This window comes from Myotis lucifugus, unplaced genomic scaffold (assembly GCF_000147115.1).
Source record: "Myotis lucifugus unplaced genomic scaffold, Myoluc2.0 scaffold_239, whole genome shotgun sequence".
In the NCBI taxonomy this organism is placed as follows: domain Eukaryota; kingdom Metazoa; phylum Chordata; class Mammalia; order Chiroptera; family Vespertilionidae; genus Myotis; species Myotis lucifugus.
The window spans coordinates 499901-520042 of record NW_005871287.1 but is presented as its reverse complement, the minus strand read 5'-3'; the positions used below and the strand labels follow the sequence as shown (position 1 = coordinate 520042).

The 20142-nt window shown below is 47.4% G+C and overlaps 1 protein-coding gene across 1 annotated transcript in view; it reads right to left on the bottom strand.

Moving 5' to 3' along the window:
• Positions 1 to 3926: 3926 nt before the first annotated feature.
• Positions 3927 to 20142, bottom strand: part of DESI1 (desumoylating isopeptidase 1) — a 19105-nt gene continuing 2889 nt past the window's right edge. Inside the window, exons 2-6 of the mRNA XM_006098519.3 lie at positions 10337 to 10358; positions 9144 to 9213; positions 6532 to 6641; positions 5810 to 5932; positions 3927 to 4243 (exon numbers count right to left, since the gene is read on the bottom strand). Of these exons, the coding sequence (XP_006098581.2) occupies positions 4150 to 4243; positions 5810 to 5932; positions 6532 to 6641; positions 9144 to 9213; positions 10337 to 10358 (419 nt within the window). The 3' untranslated portion in view covers positions 3927 to 4149. The remainder of the gene's footprint in view (positions 4244 to 5809; positions 5933 to 6531; positions 6642 to 9143; positions 9214 to 10336; positions 10359 to 20142) is intronic.

Sequence of the window (20142 nt, the reverse complement as noted above, 5' to 3'; positions counted from 1 at the left end):
CTCTTCTGGGCCATACAGTTGGCCGAGGTTTGCAGGTTAGTGACTTCCATGTTTGCTTTGGGCAGTATAGCTCATCTGCTGGGCATTTCATTTTCTTTTGCCAGAATCCTCTGAGGTGACAGTGCTGACACTCCATTTTCAGACCTAGGTACTGACACCAGAGCTGAAGTTGCTTTCCCGGGTCACACAGAACAGTCAGGACTCACATTCAGTTCCACCCACCAAAGCCCAGGCTTTTCCCGGGCCCCTTGGCGGAAGGCCAAGTGTCAACACGTTGCCGAATGAATACAGGGGTGTTGCCCCTCTTCCCTGTCTGGAGTGTGACCTGAAGGTGGGCAGTCCCAGCCCAAGGGGCAGCCCAGGTGTAGTGGGGGTACAGTCAGACTGACAGTTCCTGGGGCTGCCTCTCCCCAGGCGACCTTGGGCAGGTCCCTCCCACTCTCTGGTCCTGTTCCTTGTCTATAAATGGGACCATCACTGCAGCCTCTCTGGGTGTAGGGGAGGAGATGTGCTTAAAGAGGATCAGGGTAGAGCTATTGCTGGTTTTAATTCCATCTTGGTTTGGAGCAGTGGGTGGTTGGTGAGACTGTGGGTGTTAGTCGTTTTTTCTTCATTTTCCAAAATGCCTGCAGAGCTTACATTGTTTTCACAATAAACAAGGGTGTTACATTTAAACCAGCTGCAGTGCGCATGTTTATAGGTGTTTTGTGGAGGGAGTGGAGGCTGTTGCTGGGTTGGCACAGGCCCCCTTGGGGCTCCTTCAGCCAAAGCCAGTGGGGACATAGATGGCTGGGCCCCAGCACTGCCCCGCCTGGGGGTGGGACGCAAGGACAGCAGCCTCCTGACACCTGGGTTAGTGATTTCTGTGGTTTAGACTTGAGCCCCAGGACTGAGACCTTGGGCAAGTCACTCCTCACCTCTCATGCCAGGGATGGAGAGAGGTTAAATGAACTGAGGCCCAGTGAAAGGAAGGCCCGATCAAGGTATCTGAGGCAGAGGTTCAATCCGGGCGTCTAAATCCAGGTCCAGGGTTTGTTATGACCTGCCTCTCCCCCTCTGTGTGGGCCTATGGGGACTGACGCACTCTGTGATGGCAGCTCTCTGCCAGGCCCTGTGCTGGGTGCTGGGCACTCAGATGACCACAGCCAGGCCCTGCCCCAGCTGGCAGGAGTGTTTGGGAGGCACCCGCAGGAGGGAAGGGGCAGCTGTGCGTGGAGGGGGCAAAGGCTTTGCAGAGAAGTGCTAAAGCTGGGCCCTTAGCACCTGGTGAGGGGCTGCTCTGAGGATAGGTGGAGAGGGGAGAATTCAGGTCCAGCAAATGGTAAATTAAGGCCAGAGGTGGAAACCGCCTGCAGTGATAGGAACTGCTCTTGCAGGAAGGTGTGGGGTTGGAGGTCCGAGGATAAATTCGAGAAGCGCCTTGATAAATGCGTTGCCCCGAGGACTCTTTGGGGGCCACGAAAGGGTAGAGGTGTGTGGGGAGCAGGGCATAGTCTTGTGACCTGCGGTATCCAGGTCAGCCTAGTTTGGCTGTGGGCAGTTGTGGGGTGTACAGCGCCACCTGGTGCCCATCTCTCTCACTGCAGTGTAACCTTACCTGGCTTTTTCAGCGGGGTTCTCCCCCATCTTTGTAAATCAGTGGTCAAAGTCATACACTCGTTCCTGCTTTCACCACTTCTTATCTGTAAGGCTTACAACCAAGCAAAGGTGGAACATCCAGACTCAGCAAAGTCAAGCTCAGAGACAGACAGACAAAAAAGCCAGGGCTTCATGTTGGACGCTCACCCGGACCGTCACACCTGACACAAACGCAGCAGGCAGAGGGAGTTTATTGCATTAGAAAAAACATCAAAGAAAACCAGCAAACACCTCCGTACTAAACACAGTTATTAGTTTGACTTCAAGGGCAAAAAGGAATCTCAAAGGTACAAGCTTTATTTCTGGGAGGGGTGCCGGTCTCATCCCACCTCCTTCTGTCCCTTTAAACCAGCAGACTGCTATGGAGGTGTCCACTGTGCACCACAATCACACACGTGGCTCCCTTGTCACTCTGGTCACCCCTGCACGCCCGTGTGGAGCTAGCTGGGCACAATGGACACGCTCCTGAGGTGCTGGGAGACAGAGAATGTGAGGGGGGTCCGAGTCTGAGCCTGGGCTTCCGAAGTGAGCGCCGGTAGGACTTGGCTTGGGGAGGGAGAGCTTGCTTTCCTGCAGGGCTCTGAGAAGATGGCTTACTGATCCCTCTGTCTCTCCCTAGGGCACAGGCATTGGCACAAATGGCTGCTGGGCATGAAGGGGACTTTCAATGGACCAAGTGACTCAAAGTCTCTTAGGGGAGCCATTTTTCAGTATAGCCCTGGGTCTGGAGGTGACTGTGGGAGGAGAAAGAAGAGATGGGGAGGAGAGAGAAGAGGAGCTGTGATGCCCAGCACCCTCTGGCTGGAGCTCTGTGTGGAGAGGTGGGCTGGGCCAGGCAGCTGGAAAGGAGACACCAGGCGGGAAGGAGCCAACGTGCTGCCTTCCTGGGAGAAACCCATGCCCCGTGGTCCATTCTCTAGTCGATGCCCCGTGGTCCATTCTCCAGTCGATGTCTGCTCTAGTGGATCACTGCTACGCATTCTGGCAAATCAGTGGGTCTTGAGAAGAATTAAACACTCATTCGTTTGGCCTCCCATCGTAAAAGTTCCAAAATGTCACTTGACATCACAGCTGGCCAGGTCACAGGCAAACACAGCTGGCCAGGTCACAGGCAAACACTAAGGCAGACTAACATCTTTTCCTTGAGCTGAGACCCTGATGCCAACTGCTCTGCGGATGGCACAGACAGGAGAGGGGCCAGAGGGGAGCAGCAGCTTTTTGGAAAAGAAAGGCACCTGCTGCAGGCCAGACCCCAGGAAAGACAACATAATTCAAGTCTAAGAAGTTGCAGGAGGAGGGGCAAGAGGGGCAATGCCGGAGCTGGGCCTCAGGTACCTGGCAGCCGAGTCCTCCCTCCACCCTCACTTCCCCCAAAGCCAACTTAAGGGGAGGCGCAGTGAAGAAAGGGAATCTGAAAGCCTCTCTGGATAAGAAACTTCCAGATTGTTCCCTGCCTATAAGCTCTCAGCAGCAGCTCATAAGGAAAATGGCCACGCACCCCCTACCACGCTTCCTTAAGGTCAAAATGACGATGGAAACAACATGTGTCTTCACAACACATTTAGGATAATGCACAAATTCCTATTAGAAACAACTCTAAGTTTCTTGCCACCTTGACTCTGCATTATTATTCTTTCTACATTTCCTGGAGCCGGGAATCATTCCCCTTGGTCCCAGCTGAATACTGCACACTGGTCTGGGTGGGGAGGTGACTGTAATAAGGTTATTACATGTGACTTGCAGACAGGGGGCCTGGGTCTCTGCCACTCCAGCCGGACCCTCGTTAATTACAACAGGTCAGCTATGCTGAGGAAGGCAGGTTCTCCAAAATTGATGTCTGAGGATTGGCCATCAGTCTAGGGAGGCAGGAGGAATGGCTTTATCCTGTTTTCTCTGCCTGACACTTCCTGTCGCTCTCCCTCGATCCTGAGGCTTTTGGCGGCTCCAGCTCGGGCCCCATGGCCTGCTTGGGGTAGAGGAGGGAAGGTGACACAGCTGTGGCTAGAGTTCACTTAGGTTGGGTGAGTCATCCTGAAACTGGTTCCAGTGCACCAACTCCTCTGGTTCGTTTAAACACTAGTGAGGAACTGCTTCCAGGTCATGGCTGTTGTAAAACTCACCGGGATCCCCACAGGAGGTGGCAACCTGGGTAGAGCATGGGTGTTTTCTGGAAAGAGGTTCTAGGTTGGGGCTCCCCCAAACTGTACTTCCTGCTTAAACAAACCCCCTCCTTTCCTCGAGCGTGGAGGACGCTTAGGAAGCAGCGTCAAGTGAACGCACAGACAAGACAGCCTTAATAAATTAGTATAATACTTTCAAAGGGATGGCATTTTGTTCTGTTCTTAGCAGCATTGTCCTACATGCAGCCTGATGATCTCCTTCCCTGGGAAATTTAAAAAGCTGTCCCCTGGTTGTTAGCTCTGATGTAAAATTATAAAATAGAAATCTGGTCGGGTTTGTTTTGTTTAAAAAGGAAAGCCCTGGGAGGCAGGGCGGTCCCATGCAGTCCTGTTAGCTCTGACCGTTGGGTCGGCCCATGGTGCTCCCTCCAGGAGGCTGGATCTGGATGGAGTCCAGGAGGGGCCGCAGGGCCTGTCCGAAGGGGCTGCGGAGAAAGCAGACACAGGAGCTCAGGTGGGTTCGTGGACCGCCAGCACGCCCAGCTCCCCACAGGTGCAGCGTCAGCACCACATGGGAAGGACACTCTTACCTCATCTCTTCTTCCCACTTGCCTCCCGCCTGGCTTTTCTTGGGAGGGGTCTCTAAGGAGCCTGCTCTGCATTTTGACACCTGGGGTCCCCTCTCCAGTAGATGCTACCATCTCACTACCTTTGCCTCTAGGTCCTGGTTAGTTCTATGGCTTGAACAGGCTGGCCACATACAGGGAACTAGAGCTTCTTGTACTTTCTGTACTTGTATCTTTAATTTTCATGGTACAAGAAGATAAAATAAAGTTTAATGAGGAAGCTGAGGGGGAAAAAAGACACGAAAAAGGAAAAGTCAGGAGATTCTGCTAGGGACACAGGAAGAGTCAGGAAATGCAACAAATGCAGGCTGCCAGGTGTCAATGCCACTTTGTAAAGGGCTCCCCAGTTGTTCTCAGAGGAGCTTGGCTGGAACTGCAAACACCGGATGTCAGAGACTGTCCAAGATTACTCAACCTTACAACAGGTTGTCCACAACACATCTCAGTTACTGGGGTTGTTTTCCTTCAGGGGATACTACCATTTTGGAAAATTGTCCCCAAATTCAAAGGGAATGAAGTATTCCAAACAGAAACAGATGAAACTGAAAAACAGTAACCTTAGTTCAGTCTCCACCCATCAAATAATAACAGCAAGAACATTCCAGCTACTAAAGCTTGCTCAGGGCCCCATAACCTAGATCCTTAGTAAGGCGGCGTGGTTGAACACACCCGCCAAGGAAGGCAGGGCCAGGGCTGGGACAGAGCAGCCTCGTGTCCGATGCAGTTTTTCCTGAGGGGTTCCTACCCAGGTGTGAAAACAGTCCCCTTGCCGAGCCTGCTCAACCTGCTGGGATCCCTGTCGGACAGGCCCAAGTTCAGGAGAAACTGAGTCAGAGTCAACAAATGGACATGGCCCTGGAGTGGGCAGAAGCTGCCTGAACGCAGTCAATAGCAAAGGAATGGAGGGGTGTGATGGCTTTGGGTGGGTGTGTGTCCTCTTAGGGACAGTGCCTGGGTGATGGCCCATAAGGTACGAGGGCAAGTAGGAAGTTGTCTTTGAGGGCGTCAAAGAGCTCATGGTGCAGAGGAAGAAAGACTAACAACAAGCCGCCCTCGGAATTCTCTGACCTACTCTCTGCTTCTCCATCTGAAACTGCATTATAAGCGGGCACTTCTGGGGAGTGGCATGCTTCGTGTGCAATGGGAAAGACAGATGCCAGATTCTGTACAAGTAGGTTTCTAAGTTCTGCGATTGCACTCAGACCAGGGTAGATGGCCCAACTCCAAGTCGGGTGAAGGTAATACAAGGGTGCACTGGTGAGGAGAGAAAACGGTGGCCTTCCGTGTTCGAAGCTATCATCGTGACAGGGCCCATCAGGCTTGGGAAGACTCTGCCGAGACCAGGAGAGGGCAGACCTGGGCGGAGGAGTGGCACTGGCCGGGAATGGGGACTTACAAGGCAGGGCAGAGGCAGAGGGCACTTACGTGGAGAGAACTTCAGAGGGAAGGTCAGTGATGTAGGAAGGGATCTTCCTCCCGGTCAGGAACTGTGCCACTTCATTGCTGAAGGTGTTACAGTTGTGTTCAAAGAGGTTGTAGGCCTCGCCTCTGCACATTGTGAGAAAGGAGCACAGGCATGAGCGAGCAGCCAGCAAGCGAGTGTAAGAAATGCTCAACCAGGTAATGGAAGGGGGAGCACAGCTGAATTTGAGGGCTGCTTGGTTTGCCTCGCTGGACCATTGGAAACAGATTTTGAAGGGAAGGATGAGATATAAACATGAGGCTCCTCTACAATTTCAGGACAATCTTTACTTTCACAAAAGCAGAGCTCTAGGGTTGGAGTTTAACAGTTACTGAATCGACAAAAGCTTCTTTAAGAGAAAATCTGCTCGAGTTTGTATTCTATCCCAACCCCTCTACAAACCTTGGTTTTGATTCTCAGCACAAAACACTTGGCCAGTGGAAGCTGAGGACAGGAGCTGCTGAATAGCAGCAGCTGATTTTAATCAGGAAGAATCACTAGCCCGTCCTTCCTCCAAGTCTCAGCAGAAGGCCCGCGCTCTTCTGCCTCCTCTGCATGTCTATTCAGCAAATGCTGGGCCAGGCCCGGTGCTGAGGACTCTGGGGATGGGACTGGTGGCTGCCCTCTGGGGGTGATCATCTAGTGGGGAGACAGACACACTAACCACCACCCTGTCTCCACTCACCGGAACTGAGACTCCCCCAGGGAGGACAGGTACTCCAGAAAGATTTCTTCTGTGACTTCTGTGCTCCCCACATCAACCACAGAGTCTGGGGGCCCAAGCAATGTCCCTCCCTAAAAGAGCCAACCCAAAGAGAGTCATTAAATTACCATTTCCATTGAACTTTTTAATGTGCCTTTCCATGGACGACCACAAATGCTCTGTTCTGACAACTTTAACTCTCAGAGCACCTAGGGCAGATGAAGAATGTTACTTCCTATTTGCACCGGGGCTCCAATGGCTTAGAGCTTCCTGGAGACTTGCCATTGCCAGTGCTAGAAAGACGGCTAAGAAATTGGGCTTCTAGTTTCTGGTGGGGGCCTGGGAAGCCGAGTCTCCTGCAGGTCAGACTCCTGATGCTGTCCACTCCTTCAGCTGATAAAAAGACAGGAACCCAGAATCTGAATCTCCCTTCGTCCCCAAACTGCCTGACCATGAGGGCAGAACAGGACAATTAGAAATGGCTCCCACATGACAGACCACCTTTCTATGCCCATGTCCAAAAGGTAAGCAGCAGGGTTTCTAGTGACAAACTTGATGTCCCTTGAACACAGGGAAAATGTGAAGGACTGTGAGCAATCTGGCAGGCTGGCAAATATTTCAAAATTCAGTTCTTTTACGATCGGTGAGGATAATCCAATGATGCTAATAGGGTTCCTGAAAGGCCTACAGAAAACCCTCAGCCATGGGCTAACAGACCGCCACAGTAGACCAAGGGCAAGACTGAGGCCCAGTGGGAAAACCAGCCACGGGGAAGCAACAGGATCACTGGGGGGCGAGGGAGGGACAGCGCTGGGAATGAGCTGGGAAAAAGGTAGCGCGCTCCAAAGCAAAGCTCCCTGCAAAGACCATGAATTTATACAACAGCTAGTGAGCACCTACTATGTGCCTGACATTGTTCCAGGCACTGGAGAGGGCACGGTGAGCAGGATAATCATGGTAGCCAGAGAAAAATGACCTCAGAGTTTTAAGAAACGAAAAGGTCACTATTCGACCCCCCTCCCCCATTATGCACTCATATAACAAATATGTATTGAGAACTCACTATGTGACGGGCCTTATGCTAGGCACTGGGGTATGATGTAAGAAAACAGATGAGTTTCTTGCCCTCAGGGAGCTTATAGCCTAGTGGGGAAGGCAGACAAAAAATCCCATAAACCAATGTATTATTATGAGTTGCAATAAGGGTCTTGCTGGAAAATTACAGAATGCTGTCAGTACATATGGCAGGGGACCATTCCAGTCTGAAGGGTCAGGAAGATTTGAGGGTCAGGGACACTGAGCTCAAATCTGAAGGATGGAGAAGCATAACAAGGTGAGAGATCGGGGAGTGGGCTGAAGGCAGTGGAGAGGTTTGAAGGTGTGTTCCAGGAGTAAGGAGAGGGGTTGGGCAAGGGCATGACTTGAAAAGAGGCCACCCCAAGAGGCAGCCTGAGACCAGTTAGAGCCCTGGAGGTCACGCCCAGCTTTCTGGGTTTTTTTGTTTTTGTTTTTTTCTAAAAACAAAAGAGAGAGAAGGAGAAGGGGAGAGAGAAACATCAATGATGAGAGAGAATCATTGATTGGCTGCCTCCTGCACGCCCCCCACTGGGGATTGAGCCCGCAACCCAGGCATGTGCCCTTGGCTGGAATCGAATCTGGGACCCCTCAGTCCACAGGTCGACACTCTATCCACTGAACCAAACCAGCCAGGGTGAGCTTTCTGGTTTTTATTCCAAGAATAATGGGTGGAGTTTTGTGGCAGGGGGATGCCACCATCAGATTTTCATTTGGAAAAGGTCACTTTGCTTCCCGTGGGGAGAACTGACTGATGGAGAGGAGTAGATGCATTGCTGTGGTCCAGGCTGGATATGAGTGTGGCCTGGATTAGGTGAAAGCCCTGGAGAAAAGGGGATAGGTGAGGAGAGAACGGCTGATTCAAGACACATTTACAAGGTAGAATTGACTGGGCGTAATGAAGGATTTGTTATCGGTGAGGGGCCAGTGAGAAGAAACCAAGAATGACTTCCCATTTATGAGTATCAAAATGAACGGCTATGTGGTTTGAGCACCTCCTGGGACAACCCTGGCTAGTTCAGACAGGAATGTTTTGGAAAACGGCATGGGCTTTAGAGTCACAGACCTGTTTAAGTACTGCTGCCACGCACTGGCCATGTAACTTTGGGCAACTCACTTTACCTCTCAGAGCCCGCATATTCGGCTTCACATTGGCTGAGTTCATGCTGTGAGCCGGGCACGGAGCTGGTCACGGGATAGGAGAGTGAGGCACAGTCTCGGCTCCCCAAGAGCTCACATAGTTCCTGTGGAGCCCCAGGAACAGCTCAATTCACCACAACACGCTCAGTGTGACACACAGGGACCCAAAAGTGCTGTGGGAGCAGAGAGCACAGCAACTGGCCGGAGGGCCTGGGGAGGGTTCTCTTGAGCTGAGCCTTCAGGCAGTTGCGAGGAGCGATGCCACAGGCCTACATGCACTGGGCCAGGACGAGAACACAGAGAGTAGCAGCTGAGTTCCTGGTCTCTGGGAATCCCCAGGAACCTGAGACTGCAGGACAGGGCTGGGGAGGGTCACTCACCGGGGGACAGCTGGAGATCCCACCGCTGCCAAAGAAGAACTCATCCTTGTGTACAACTATGGAGGTGTGCCTGCAATGCAGAGAGGAGACAGAATAAGCCAGAAAACTTAAAACCATCTGAGAAAAAGCAATCACCACACTGCACTGAGAATCATTTCTGCCCACGGATAGGACTGTGGTCAACAGCCTTACAAAACCAACCAAAGGCAAGATAAACACCACAGGTGAGGGTTCCCAACTCTGGCACTATTGACATTTGGGGCTAGACAGTTCTTGACTGGGGGCTGGCCTGTGTAGTGCAGGATGTGTAGCAGCATCCTGGCCTCCACAGACTGGATGCCAGCAGCATCCCCTCCCCTCAGTTGTGACAACCAAACATGTCTCCAGACATTACCAAATGTCTCGGAACTGACCCCAGCTGAGAACCATGTAAGCAGAGGGGAGTCCCTAGAGATTCACCTTGGTATTAACAAATCAATTACTGAAATAAAGACTGCAGACCAAGGTGTGTTCCCGGGCTTTTTAAACTAACAGGAGCAGTGCACCTGGACCATGCTGATGGAAGGACCAGATGGTGTGAAGGGTGGACCTATTTCAGGTGAAGAGGTTCATATTACTTGGTTTGAGTCAAACAAAGCAAAGGGCCATTCTATCAATCCAATGTCAGGAGGGTCTAGGAGTCAAGACTGAATACTGACCTATGGCTTCCTCATGAGTGGAGCTGAGAGCTCAGCCACCGTCTCGTTGTCTGACAGGGATGGGTCCAGCAGTGAGAGATCAAAGTAGGTGTGATTTAAGACAGACTTGTGGGGCCTTCAGACTTCTGTAGTTAGAAACCTTGGTGAGGGGCGGGCAGGACATCTCTCTGCCTTTCTTTAGGGCAGGGTTTCTCAATCTCAGCACCACTGCCAGTTGTGGCTGAGTAATTCTTTGTTGTGGGCTGTCCTGTGCACTGTAGGATGTGACAGCAGCATCCCTGGCCTCCACCCACCCACCCAAAATGTCTCCGGACACTGTCCAATGTCCCGGGGGGAGGGGACAAAAGAATTCCTGGCTGAGAACCACCGTGTTACAACTTGAAGATTTATGACGCAGAGCTGGGTTTTAAGCTGGAACCACAGACTGGAACCTGAAGTGCACAGGTTCAGCTTTGTTTCGTAAACCAGTCAACGTAAGGATCCCACCCAACTTACCAGATGCCTTCCAGTTGTTTCCCTGTGGAGAAAAGAAGAGATTTAGCCACTGGGGACTAGACTACATGGCCTCCCAGCTGAGTAACTCCAGATCATCACTCAAACCCAGGGAAACCCACTATCCACGTCTGCAGGGACTTTCTAGGAATGCAATTCTCCTCCAATAAGGTCCTTAGGTCCTGACACAGGTATGTCATGTTAAGTTGAAAAGTGACCAGAATCCATCAGAATGCAAGATAAAAACCCTGGTATAGATGTACTCCAATTGTATATCTGCTTTTCTTCCCCCTTTGGGGTCAATTCAACTTTCAACTTTGCCTTTTTAATTAGTCATATTGAGACTATAGTAAAACAATAGTATAGAAAAGCTATTATCCACTTCTTCACTGAGATAAAATCCTTCAGAAATGAAAGAGCAAAACTGCAAATGCCATCCACTAAATAGTCAATGTAAATGTAGTCTATATCTCTAGATGCCAGAAATGATGTCAGGTACCCACATGCAAATATGAACAGATTACTGTCCTGCCTTTAAGGATCCCAAAGTCAAATGGAAAGAGACACACACATAATTACAACATGTTGATAGGCTTTATAATGTGGTAAAAATAAGGTGCTACCTATAATAAAGATAAAGAACGAGCTTTGTACGCTGCAATTCAACCAGTGAACGGGGGGGCAGGGATGGATGCTTCTGCCACAGGGAGCAGCAGCATGTGCAAACGCACAGCTGTCAAAAAGACCGAGGTCTTTCAGGGTAGAGCGAAGGGTACAGTGATGGTGATAAGAGGACAAGTGGCCAGCAAGGGCGTAGGCAAAGGAGGGTAAGCCTGGACTGAGGGCCATCCTGCATGGTGGGGCTGGGCTGGTGGGGCGCTGACGGTTGTCAGGCAGCACAGTGCCTTAATCAGACCCACGTTTTGAAAAGACAACTATAGGTAGAGAAGATGAATTGGATGAAAGAGCATGGAGAGAGCAGACTTAGGTGAGGAAGTCTTTGCCATAGTCCATGGGAGATACTATACAACAGTGCTAAGGATGAGAAGGCAGGGCAGTGACAGATGTGAGAACATTATCAACACCACTTGCCTTTGGTTATAATTTCACATTAACTGTTTACTGATTGCTAACTGTTACTTTCCACGCTTGCCCTGTGACTTTCTACAGGGTGAAACTCCAAGCATTGTGTGGAAAGAGAGGTGATATGCTTATGTTTCTCCCTTTGTGCAACATACACAATTATGGAATTTATCTAGGAAATAAATGGAATATATTGATTGTCCCTTTAAGAAAATGTTTTACATGGGAAAGAAACCATGGCCCCCTCTGGATAACTAACATACTGATGGGTCAGTGTAGTGTCATCAGAGGAGGTTCAGAGTACAATAGGTTCAGATCCGAGCTTTTCCTCTTGCTAGTCATGGATCTTAGGCAAGTTTACTCAAACTCTCAGAGCTGTTGTGGTCAAGAATAATAATGTATAAAAGCATCACAGTGTGTGGTACATAGAAGTTTGATAAACGGAGACCATTATTAGGCATAATGCCCTCCTCGGGGAAAAGGGTAAAAACCTCCAAAAGAAAAGTGAAATTTGACTTCAGGATTGGTGGGTAAGATCTAAGAACAGATTTCACCAGCAAATTAATATGAAATGCTCTACTTTACACATAACATTTCATTCTTTGCTGTTAGTGTTGCAAGGCTAAATGAAATATGAAGGAAAACAGGGCCCAGTCTGCTCTCCACTGAGAGATCTGCTGTTTTGCCGACACAAGCACAAATGGCAGAGGGGTTCCGCCCTGGCGTTTCCGGGGCAGCCCCTACAGACTGTGGGGCAGGCTCTGCCTTTTCCAAATTGAGCTGAAATCCCAGAGGTGAATCAGAAACAGATTGGATCCCAAGGGGGGGGGGGGGGGGGTGTAACCCATTCAGGACAAGTATCTTCAAATCCTGGCTTACTGGGCTATAAGGTAAACTGGCTTGGATTCTTATCTCTTCCAGCTGACTCCAGAAGACCACTAAGTCTCCTCCTTGTTTACTATGTGTGAAATGGAGAGATGAACGTTGTGTTTTATAGAGCTGATGTGCTCTTCTGGATTGTCATTTATAACACAGCTTGTTGTCTAAACGGCAGCAATTTGCTGTTTATTTCCTTGAAGACATGTAATAATGCAGTGAATTTGGACCGATTAGGGACACTTTTTTTTTTTAATCCTCAACGAAGGGAATTTTTTCCATTGATTTTTAGACAGATTGAAAGGGAGGGAGGAAGGAGAGGGAAAGAGGGAGTTGGAGGAGAGAGAAAGAGAGAGAGAGAGAGAGAGAGAGAGAGAGAGAGACAGAAACATCGACATGAGAGAGACATAGATTGGTTGCCTCCTGCTGGAGCCCCATGGGGCCAGGGATTGAACTTGCAACCTAGGTGCTCTTGACCAGGAATGTGTCTTTTTGTCCTCAGGCCAATGCTCTAACCACTGAAACACCGGCCAGGGCAAGACACTGCTCTTTTTTTTTTCCTGTTCCTGCTCTCATTCACTTCTGGAGGAACACCACACTCTTAAGAGAAAGTATAGCGTAGGGCTCTCCCTCCTGGGAGCACACCCGTGCCTTTCCCTTCCCTCTCTTACTCTTCCTCCCTCTCCCCCAGGCACATTACCCTTAGCTTCCTCATTCCCAAGCTCCAAGGGCCCTTCCTTTACCCCCATAACTCATTTCCTAAACCCATTTCTTCTAGGAATTACTTCTTCTACCTCTGTAATTTACCAAGTAAATGTTCTCTTACAAAGAGAGAGAGAGAGAGAGAGAGAGAGAGAGAGAGAAAGAAAGTATAGTGTAGTGACTAAGAATACAGGTTCTGGTGTGGACAAGTCATGCCTGAATCCCACCAGTTCTCTAAGTGAACTAATGTTTACCATGTGATTACTGTATTTCAGGCACTATTCTTGGCACTAGGGATACATCATAAACAAAGAAGACAAATTTTCATGGACCTTATGGGATGGGGAAGGGGACAGTCAATAAGTAATCTATATATATAAAAGCCTAAGTGACCATTATGATCAGACGACCGGCCGGTAGCTATGATTCGCACTGTCCACCAGGGGGCAGATGCTCAATGCAGGAGCTGCCCCCTGGTGGTCAATGTGCTCCCACAGCCAACCTCCTGTGGGTGGCCAACCTCCCGTCATCCCTCCCAGGCCAGCTGGCCCTGATTGGCCCCAATCAGGGCTGGGTGAGATGGCCCCGATCACTGGCCAGGATGAGGGACTCCACCCATGCACAAATTTGTGCACCGGGCCTCTAGTCTCTATATAAAAGCCTAAGCAACCAGCTGACTGGCCAACCGGCCAGTAGCTATGACGTGCAGTGACCACCAGGGGGGCAGACGCTCAACGCAGGAGCTGCCGAGTGACAGCAACTTTGCAGAGTACCCTCTCGCACTCCAGGACCGCTTGGGGGATGTTGGACTGCCGGTTTTGGCCCAATCCGAGGGACCCCACCAGTGCACGGATTCGTGCACCAGGTCTTTAGTAATAAATATTAATAAACAGTATCATAATATGTTAGCAATAATGAGTATATAGAAAAGTTAAGAACAGGGTAAGGGAGACTGGGAGTTTCAGGGATAGCCAGGGTGGGCCTCTTGGAGAAGAGGACACTTGAGCAAAGACTTGAAGGAGACAAGGGAAGGAGCTATGCAGAGGTGGGACCGGCCAGGCGCACTGAGGGACCTTAAGGAGGCCAGTGTGGCTAGAGTGGAGTGGGTGGGTGAGGAGAAGAAAACTAGGAGATGAGCAGAGGTAATAGAGGACAAATCACATAAAACCTATAGAAGTTGAGAACTTTGCTAAGCCTGAGTGTCCAATATAGTAGCCACTGACTACATGTGACTATTACAATGGGGGGAAAAGAGAACAAGTTCTGTTCACAGTTGTACCACATTTCAAGTACTCAACAGCCACATGGCTACTGGTTAGTGATAGGACAGTGCAGATGTAGAACATTTCATCACTGCACAAAGTTCTACTGGCCAGTGCTGCTTAAACCTCAGCGTGCTATTCTGCTAAACACACACACATAATAGTGTCTATCTCATAACATTTCCAAGATTAAAGAAGACACATGAAATATGCCCATCACAGTGCCTGGCATAAAACACTTGCCTAAAAAAGACTAACTCATTTCTTTCACGCTTTAGAATTTAAGATTGTTATGGCTGCTCTCATAGCACTTTGGTATGGAAACTACCTATTTTTGTCTTTCTCCCCATCAGATTACAATTGTCTCAAAGACAAGGGCAGTTTCTTATGCATCTTTGTAATTCTGGCACCTAGCAAAGCACCTGCAAGAGAGATGCTGCACACCCATCTGTTGAGATGAGGTGTTCTGTTGTCAGCCCTGTTGGTTGACACACCCAGTGCTATTGAGGCCAAAGTTCTTAACCTCAATTTTAACCGCCCTGGCTTGTTATTCAAATGACGTTACAACCTTGGCATACTGCACTCTGAGTCTGCTACTGCCCTCTCTGATGCCCATGCTCAATGACCCAGGAAGACAGCTGGACAGACACATTAGTTCTAACCCAGCCTTACTAAAAGAATGGAGTTTTGGAGAGGGGCCTCAGAGATCACCGTCAGTTATTTAATACTTGAAAACAATTCAAAAGTTGAACGATACAAACCCTACTTTATTCTTTTGATCTTCAGTCTCTGTATCGATCACTAAAGTTGCCTGTAAGCTGGACATGACACATCCTCCTTATTCAATTACATCAAGGAACATTCAAGATCTCATCCATTCATAGAATGGTGATTGGGAGTATAAAAAAAATCCTCTTATCCATTCTTTCATTTATTAATCCAACTGCCAAACATGTGGAGCCAAAAAGAACATTTAAAATTGGCTGAGTAGATTTATATTTTCTTAATTTAAAGTGCTTCATAGTTATCCTTATGCTCACACATCTATACAAGGTAGTGTAGGGCAAATATTTATCGACATTTATTAAGGACCCATGGTTTGCCCAGCATGAAAACGAGGAAAAGCACGCTAGGATGATGTACTTGTTGGAGCAGCTCAGACAGAAACGGTAGCCACTTGGCATCGTGCTCTCAGGAGGAAGAGAATGGCCGCCTGCACAGGGTGACAGGCAATGGGAAGTGGGGCTGGACTGATCCTTAAATGTTTTTGGCTAGACTGGGGTGGGAGGAGGAGGTGGTGGTTTGAGACCGAATTAGGGCACAGGCCATTTTGGGACGATGAAGTAGGCTCAGTGGATATCAGCACATTACAGAAAGCAGATTATTTTCCCACTAGGATTTCCTCAGCAAGCTGGAGAGCAGGTGGGTCAGATGACTGCATGTTTCCAAGCTTGTTAGCATTTCCAGGGCACTGATTTTGAGGCCTATGAATTATGCACATGAAAACAAATGGAAGACATGGATATCAGCCTTGTTTTTCATCATGAATAACAAAAAAGTGAGGTCCGCATTAGTCAGCCTTCCACTGATGGTAAGAATAAAGTGAATATATAAAAGTCAAGAAGAGCTCTGGCCAGTGTCTCAGTGGTTAGAGCATTAGCCCACGCACCGAAGGGTCTAGGGTTCGATTCCCAGTCAAGGGCATGTACCTGGGTTGCAGGTTTGATCCCCAACCCTGGTCAGGGAGCATGCAGGAGACAACTGATTGATGTGTCTCTTTCACATCAACATTTTTCTCTCTCTCTTTCCCCCTCCCTCCCATTTTCTCTAAAAATCAATGGAAAAAATATCCTCAGGTGAGGATTAAAAAAAAGAGTCAAGAAGAAAATATTCCATCCACTTCCTCATCAATTAAGATAGATGGAGCTTGTTCAGATAGATATACATGCTAGTTGTAAGACGTGCTCACTAGCAGCTGGTATACTGCTGGTGCTAAACAAATGTCTATTAATAAGTACAACATGGATGATGGTGACGGGTTCCATGTGCAAATCAAATGTAGCCCCAGTGACAAAGTGTTGGTTTAAAAAAATATATATTTTTGTTGATTTCAGAGAGGAAGGGAGAGGGAGAGAGGTAGAAACATCAATGATGAGAATCATTCATCGGCTGTCTCCTGCATGCCTCCACCATGGGGATTGAACTCAGAACTCAGGCATGTGCCCTTAACGGGAATTGAACTGTGACCTCCTGGTTCATAGCTGGATTCTGGGCAGTGTCAAAGTGTTTTTAACTGACAGTGTTTTCATCTGCTGGTTGGCTCAGTCATTTGCCAGATTACCAGCAATATGAAGGGGTTAACGGTAACTTAAAAAAATCAGTTTATTCTTCTCAGTTTGTATTTATTGAGCACCAAGCACTGTTAGACTCCAGAGATACAATTGAGAGTTCCTGCCCCAATGAGGCTTCCAGTCCAGTTGGGGTGGGTGTGGACATAGATGAGAAAACAAACAATTATAAAATAGGATGATGAATGTTATTAAAGGAGAATAGAGGATGTTATCAGCATACAATAGGGACACATCACCAAGATTTGGGGGCTGGGGTTCAGGGAAAGTTTCCTGGAGGAAGTGACATTTTAGGTGAGACCTGAGTAGAAGTTAGCCAGGCCAAGAGATGGGGGAAGTATCCCTGGCAGGGGGTATAGCAGCCCTTCACCACTTGGTAGCTATTGGGAGAATGAGAAAACAGTCCCTCAGATCCTCTTCCGTAGGCTTAATTCTCCTGTGGAACCCAGCTGAGCAAGGATCAGGTGAGGGTAGAAGGAAAAGCAGGAGCTAGATCACAAAGGGCCTTGTAAGCCACATCCATTTTCCTTTTGCCATAAAGAAATTGCATGATCACTAAATTAATTCATTAGCTGGTTATAAAAAAGTTTACACAATGAATAATAATAATCTAAAACAAAACACAATAGATGGCATCAAAACATTAAAAAAACCCTCAGCTTCAAATAAATTCTACGTAATCTTCAAGTCTCACTCATTCCTATATTTATTGAGCACAAGCTCTGACTGGCCACTGGGGACACACAGAGGAATGAGACAGAGTCTGCACTCCAGGAGCTCAAGGTACTTGCTGTTCTCTGACACATCCAGCCCACCATGCCTTCTCCCTTCTTTCAAGGCTTATGATAATTGCTTCACCACTCACTCCCAGATGATTTTGGCATCTAGTCATAATCTCTTTTATGCTGCTGCATGCGTACATGCATTATTTTTACTGAAATGAACTCCTGGGAGGCAGAGTCATGTCTTTCATACATATATATATATATATATATATATATATATATAGATATATATTCTCCGCCCGCACATCCCTGTCTTTAAACTTGAGAACAACTTTAAGATAGGCTTGTAAAGAAAAATAAATGTGACCTCAGGATATGTGGCTGTACAAAAACAATCAACAAATATAAAGTACCTTTTACTATAATTTAAAAAATCCACGCCTCTGTATTTATCTGTATGTACTTTAGCATAGAAAAGTCAAGAAATTTAAAGAGCAGCCAAGCCCTGACTGGTTTGGCTCAGTGGATAGAGTGTCGGCCTGCGGACTGAAAGGTCCCAGGTTCGATTCCAGTAAAGGGCATGTACCTTGGTTGCGGGCACATCCCCAGTGTGGGGTGTGCAGGAGGCAGCTGATCAATGTTTCTCTCTCATCGATGTTTCTAGCTCTCTATCCCTCTCCCTTCCTCTCTGTAAAAAAATCAATAAAATATATATATTAAAAAAAAAAAGAACACTAAGGATAGTTTTGGGATCATTTTCATGGTGATTGCAGAACTGTGGGACAGGAATACCTTCATGGAAAGCATTCTAGGGGACTGGAAACTAGGAGACAGGGTATTGTCTAGTCTACATGTTTCAGGAGAGAATTACATTGGGCTTTATTCCAACCATGACTGTCATAGAGCTAGATGGGGTCTTTTTATTGTTGTTAATCCTCACCAGAAAATATTCTTTTCATTGATATTTTTAGAAAGACCATGGAAGGGGGTAGGAGAAACAGAAGCATCCATGTGAGACACATCCACTGGTTGCCTCCCACAAGTGCGGGGCTGGGGATTGAATCTGCAACAGAGGTATGTGCCTTTGACCGTAATTGAACCCAAGACCTTTCCGTCAGCATGTAGACGCTCTAATCAGTGAGCAAACTGGCTAGGGCTAGATGGGAGGTCTTATAATGAGGAACTGCCATAAGAATAAGAGGGCACTGCGATGAGGTCACACTAATTTAATTTGGGAAAATTAAAGCTAAAGAGGGATGATCATAGATCGATGATTATGAATGGCATATACACATTGAGCCCAGATTTTTACCTCATTCAAATGAAATGCTTGGCCAAAGATGCCTTTACAAACATGAACAAGGTACCTACTTTGCATCAATTATAAGGGAAAACATCACACAGAGGTGGTATAATAAAGCAACTGAGAACATGAGCTCTGGAAGTCAGTGTGCCTGTGTTCATAACCCAGCTCTGCCTCAACTGAAAATTGGAGGTAATAACAGGACACATCTCACAAAACCGTGGTGAGGATTATAACACAGGCAAAGTTCTCAGAAAAAAGGGTCTGGCACATGGTAAGCTTTCAATAGAAGCTAGGTATTAATATGCTCCTAGAAGTCAGGAAACAAATTGATTTTCTAGAGGTTCCTATATATTTATGAATGGGAAATCAATATATGGCTATTAATAGAACTAGAACATACCCAACTTTAAGGTTAGTGATGTCTGGATGGGATGAACCAGTAAGGCAATGCCCATTTCTCCTAAGTGTTCAAATCTAGAAAGTATTGACTGTTAGCTTTGATAACCCTTGTCTTCATTACTTTTGTAAAAGGCATAAAAGCAAAATGGAAAAAAAGGTGAAAAGAGAGAGAGAGAGATCATTAAATTTGGCTACTTCTTCCTCATTGTTAAATTCCCAACTTAAAAAGTCACTACTCCCACCTGGCCGGTGGCTCAGCTGGTTAGAGCATCGTCCTGACATGCCAAGGTTGCAGGTTCGATCCCCGGTCAAGGCACATACAAGAATCAACCAGTGAGTGCATCAATAAGTGGAACAACAAATCAATGTTTCTTTCTCTCCCTCTCTCTCTCCCCCCTCCCCCCCCCAAAAAAAAAAGTCAATAATAAAAAAGAAAAAAAAAAGTCACTACTCCCGATAACCCTTAAAGTAGGTCTCCTTATGTCTTTCTCAGCACCCAGTTTGCTTCCTGCACAGCCCAGCACTTATCACAATTTTTAATTATTTTATTTGCTTATTTATTTTTAATGTCTTCTCACTAAATAGCTCCATGATGACAGAGTATCTTTGTTGATTTTTGTCATCCTTAGTTAAGTTTAACACAGAAATGGCATGTAGTAGGCACTCAATAAATACCTGCTGAATGAATTATGAAGCAATGATCTGTAAGGCCCCTTTCAGCTAAAATCAATAACTATTAGGTAATAGAAAAAACAACAAACATTATAAAGGGAGAGGCTTTTATTTTTGGGTCTAGGAAATATTTAATGCCTCACTATGATCAAACTAACCAAATGGCTCTATTCCAAGTTTATTTAGAATTTGACTGATGCAATCTCTTCGAAACTAGCACCCTCCCCAAGTGACTTTGTCAGTTTTGCTTTCAGATTTGCCTTACTAATCTTTTTTATTTAATCTTCACCCTTGTATATGTTTACTAATTTTTTAGAGAGAGAGGAAGGGAGAGAGAGGAAGGGAGAGGGGGGGAAGGAGGAGAGGGGAGATAGAGAAACTTTAATCAGTTGTTTCCCATACACGTACATGCCCCGACCCAAGATTGAATCTGAAA